Source organism: Cantharellus anzutake (genome assembly GCF_015039405.1).
Source record: "Cantharellus anzutake strain C23 chromosome Unknown EI90scaffold_105, whole genome shotgun sequence".
NCBI lineage: Eukaryota > Fungi > Basidiomycota > Agaricomycetes > Cantharellales > Hydnaceae > Cantharellus > Cantharellus anzutake.
The window spans coordinates 95,503-99,095 of record NW_024067055.1 but is presented as its reverse complement, the minus strand read 5'-3'; the positions used below and the strand labels follow the sequence as shown (position 1 = coordinate 99,095).

The following is a 3,593-nucleotide window of genomic DNA, read 5'->3' as shown; positions in this document are numbered from 1 at the left end:
ATGATACCAAAAAATCGCCATGGCACAAGTATTATGATTCATAATACCTACTGTGATTAGATAGATAGGTGATGGAACCCTGACACTGTTTTCCCCTATAATGTGGGGCCACAACTGACCCCCTGTCTCACAGTGACAAAACATCCAGTCCATAAAGCATTTCCTCACGGTGGCAGATCTGCACAAACCCCACTGGGAACTCATGTTTAACAAACCCCAAATACATACATTTGTATTGCGAAAGTTCCAGCAAAAGAAAAAGATATGCAGGACCACAACAACTTGGTGGGGATCACTGTTAAGAATAAATATTTGAAGGGCTTCTGATATTTCACACTTCAGGGTCGCCTTCATGGCAGTTTTTGATGCGTGAAAATTCTTTGAGGAATTGGGAACAAGAGTCCGGTCCTCGCTGTGCACAATAACGCTTCAATGATTTGGTCATTTCGGAAAAGCGTGGCTGATCCCCAATGAACTCCATGGCCATGGTTGCCAATGAGAAAAGGTTGGCAATGTCTGGGGAGTGGATGGGCTGTCCGTGCGGAGCCGATATGGCACGCGCCGCATTCGACACCATGGCCATCAAGGACACTTTGAAGGCAGAATTCCAGGCTTCTTCGCTCTTGGGTTGGTGAGCCGAGTTGCGACGCAACCAGCTCGTGAAACACGATCGCTTCATGCATCCAGCAGCAAGAAAGTCCCAGCACTCCATGATACATCCGGGGATAAATACGTTGTTTGCGTCTCGAGAAAGCAATGCTGCGTAGGCATAGACTTGGCCAGGAGGGAGGACCCTGGGGATAGAGGCATCAAGTGAAACTTAGCAGACAACCTGATTACTTACACCGTTTGGCCAGGTGAGAGAACAAAAGAGCCAAAACGATAGGGTGCCTCGTAGAGGTATGAAAAATCCAGGTTGTGGGGCGCGTCCGTGCCGTTGAAATAGCTCATGATAAATTGGTCTTCTTTTAGGATCGGAATAAAGAAAACAGCACAACCACTAGCACAGTGAATGCAAGTGCCAACGCCGCTTGGACACTGAGGGGGGTGTATAGAGCCAGCGGCTGCAATAATCGGATATCGCCAGCTTTGGTCAGGGACGCGGTCTCGAGGAAAATCTGCCAGTGCCAGTGCCACCTCACGAGTATTAAGGAGCCTGTAATGATGTGAGACACGTGGTTGAGAAAACGAACAAACATACTTCTCTAACGGCTGCCAGCAACCAGTGGTGGGCTGGGTAAAGATCAATGGCCTGGATCGTTGCCAATCATATATCTCGTTCAAAGCACCCGCGGTCATTTGTAGGATCCGGGGGTGGTCGGTCGATGGAATATGGTCAGAATCTAAAAATAGGTCGGTGGGCGGGGGTGGGAGAGTGAGAGACGAAACTTGCCGAGACACTGAACCTTGGACTGAAAATTAATGAAGCTATGTGCGAGAAACGGGACCTGCCCTAGTCGGTCCACCAAGACGATCGGGGTACCGTCGTTGACCATACCCTGGAACCGCTGTACGTCCATCGCTAACGCTTGCTGTGTTGTCATCAAAACAGGCTTCCAATACTTGGAATCATGCTGGGGCGATTCCAAGAAGTGCCTCAACTTCTGTAGGGAGGGCTGCAATGGGGTTAGTTGTCAGTGTGGGAGGGGTGAGAAGCGACTCACAGAATGTTCGCAATACGGAAAGAAGAAGGTCTCCATCCGGGAAGTTTGCCCTTCATCGACAAAGATGACAGGCAAGTCTACGGAATGGAGGAGCTGTGGAGAAGCTGTCAGCGTCGTTTGGCTTCGAACGTATACTGAACCTACCTTTGGCCTCGCATCTGGATTGAGCTCTGGGACGTCCAGCGTTTTGTCTACACTGGTGACGTGGGGCCACGTCTTGCAGGTTTCTAAAGAATATATAGATATAGAGGCTACCGTTCCTTCGGTCTCGTAAACTTCTTGGATGTGTCCAGCTCCCGATGTAACCCGTTTCCGCGCGCGTTTCCTGTTCCCTAGTTGACGGTCGTATCGTTCTCCACGACCGCGTTTCTGACCAGCGGATGAGGGCACCTGGGTGAAGGGCGAGTTTTGTTGGGGCCCCTTGGGACCAAGAGTAAACTCTTCATCCCTATCATCCGGAGCGTTGGGGGCCGACTGAGGGCAAATGGTCGATGGTGTGGTGATGGGGGAGTGGGCAACTGTCGGGGTTGGGGCAAAGCCTGAGATTTCGGCAGCTGCGGGGGATTGAGCTGTGGAGGGATGCAGACCCGAGACTTGCTCTGAGAAGGGTGGAGCGGATCCAGTCCCGACGTCCCTGGGGTCTGGGCCAATGGCGCGGATACATGGCAGAACCATGGTCCACGCGGCGTGGAATCTGTCAAGGTCGTGTTGCGAAATCTGGCCTGCCCGCGAAACGGAAAATATGAGATTAAACAGGGCATTTTCGAGCACCTTCCGAGGGCCGTTCGATTGCCTGAGGCCCCCGTGCAAGACAGCATGCGACACCATGGCGGTGATGGAAGGGAGAATTGATGGGCTGGTGAGAATGGTATCGAAGAGTAGGACAAGTGGCGATATTAGGAGTGTCATAATGAAGGGGCTGGCAAAGGAGTAACTGCCGGATCGTCAGCGTGGCCTACGTAGGATAAAATGGCTTACCGTTCATTGGAAGCGTGCAGACACTCCTCCTATGATGTAAAGCCTGATCGTCAGGTAAAGGGAAGAAGCGACGAGCTCGACCGCACTCACAAAAAACTCCTCGGGTCCTAACTCGCTCATCTGCTTCAGAGCGGCGGCACAATAGTAGATGTGACTCATCATGCGGAGCCGCTGGGACGTGGTTTCTAACCGTGATGCGCGGTCGATGAGCTCTCGTGCGGTGGTAGCCGTGTTACCAGGGGGAGAGGACTGGGAAGTGATCTCAAGACAACGAGGTAGCCGCTCACGTAATGCAACCAGGCGTTCTGGTATCTTGCTCGACCAGTACGGGACTGTCCGCCTGTCCCCATGATGGTGCGGAGAAATGTCCAGTGGCATGAGGTCTGTTGCCGCGCCCGGGGAGTGCTGGTCCATCGCCCAATGGGCGCGAACTACGAGAATAGAGGAGGTAATCAAGGGGAAGATGTCTCTAGCTATTTTCCGTTTGAATGTTGGGGGCGATGCGAATGGGCACAGGTGAATGTCTGACCTCGTGCCCTTCCTCCAGGCATCGAATCCCTGTTTGCATGAGGAGTTGCAAGATCGACCCACTGGGAGGTCGAAACTCCTTGAGGGCATCATGAACCAGATTGACGAAAGCTCCAAACTCTTGGGGCATGCATTCCAACCCAGGGTCGTTCTTCGTAACAGGGTTGGAATGATCGGCCATTTTCGTTGCCAATTCAAATTTGATTACTTGTATGCAACATAACAATATAACTGGTGATCACCGCCTGATGCGGCATAACCCGCCACTCTTTTCACTCGCTAAGATATGTCTTTGGATGGGTACAACAGAGAGGTGACATAACCAAATAACAGCACAATCCAAGCACAGCCTCCCTTTTGGGGGGCCTGTTCACTTATCAACGAGAGCCACTTTCTCGCACTACCTATTGTGCACGATCACTA

At 51.8% G+C, this 3,593-nt stretch overlaps 1 protein-coding gene across 1 annotated transcript; it reads right to left on the bottom strand.

Moving 5' to 3' along the window:
* Positions 1 to 274: 274 nt before the first annotated feature.
* EI90DRAFT_3084605 (uncharacterized protein) lies at positions 275 to 3,359 on the bottom strand. The gene is given in 10 exon segments (XM_039062090.1): positions 275 to 327; positions 332 to 794; positions 845 to 1,156; positions 1,202 to 1,343; positions 1,394 to 1,616; positions 1,665 to 1,757; positions 1,809 to 2,598; positions 2,643 to 2,671; positions 2,733 to 3,183; positions 3,230 to 3,359. The coding sequence occupies 9 exon segments, from the start codon at positions 3,349 to 3,351 to the stop codon at positions 332 to 334; spliced, it is 2,625 nt and encodes an 874-aa protein (XP_038909575.1). The 5' UTR covers positions 3,352 to 3,359; the 3' UTR covers positions 275 to 327.
* Positions 3,360 to 3,593: the final 234 nt, after the last annotated feature.

Excerpts from the sequence above, each read along its gene's own strand:
- EI90DRAFT_3084605 (XM_039062090.1), bottom strand. The coding sequence starts at position 3,351 with ATGGCCGATCATTCCAACCCTGTTACGAAGAACGACCCTGGGTTGGAA. Across the intron at positions 2,672-2,732 it reads TAGGACCCGAGGAGTTTTTT|GAGGAGTGTCTGCACGCTTC; the intron begins GTGAGTGCGGTC and ends TTTACATCATAG. Across the intron at positions 1,344-1,393 it reads GTCCAAGGTTCAGTGTCTCG|ATTCTGACCATATTCCATCG; the intron begins GCAAGTTTCGTC and ends ACCTATTTTTAG.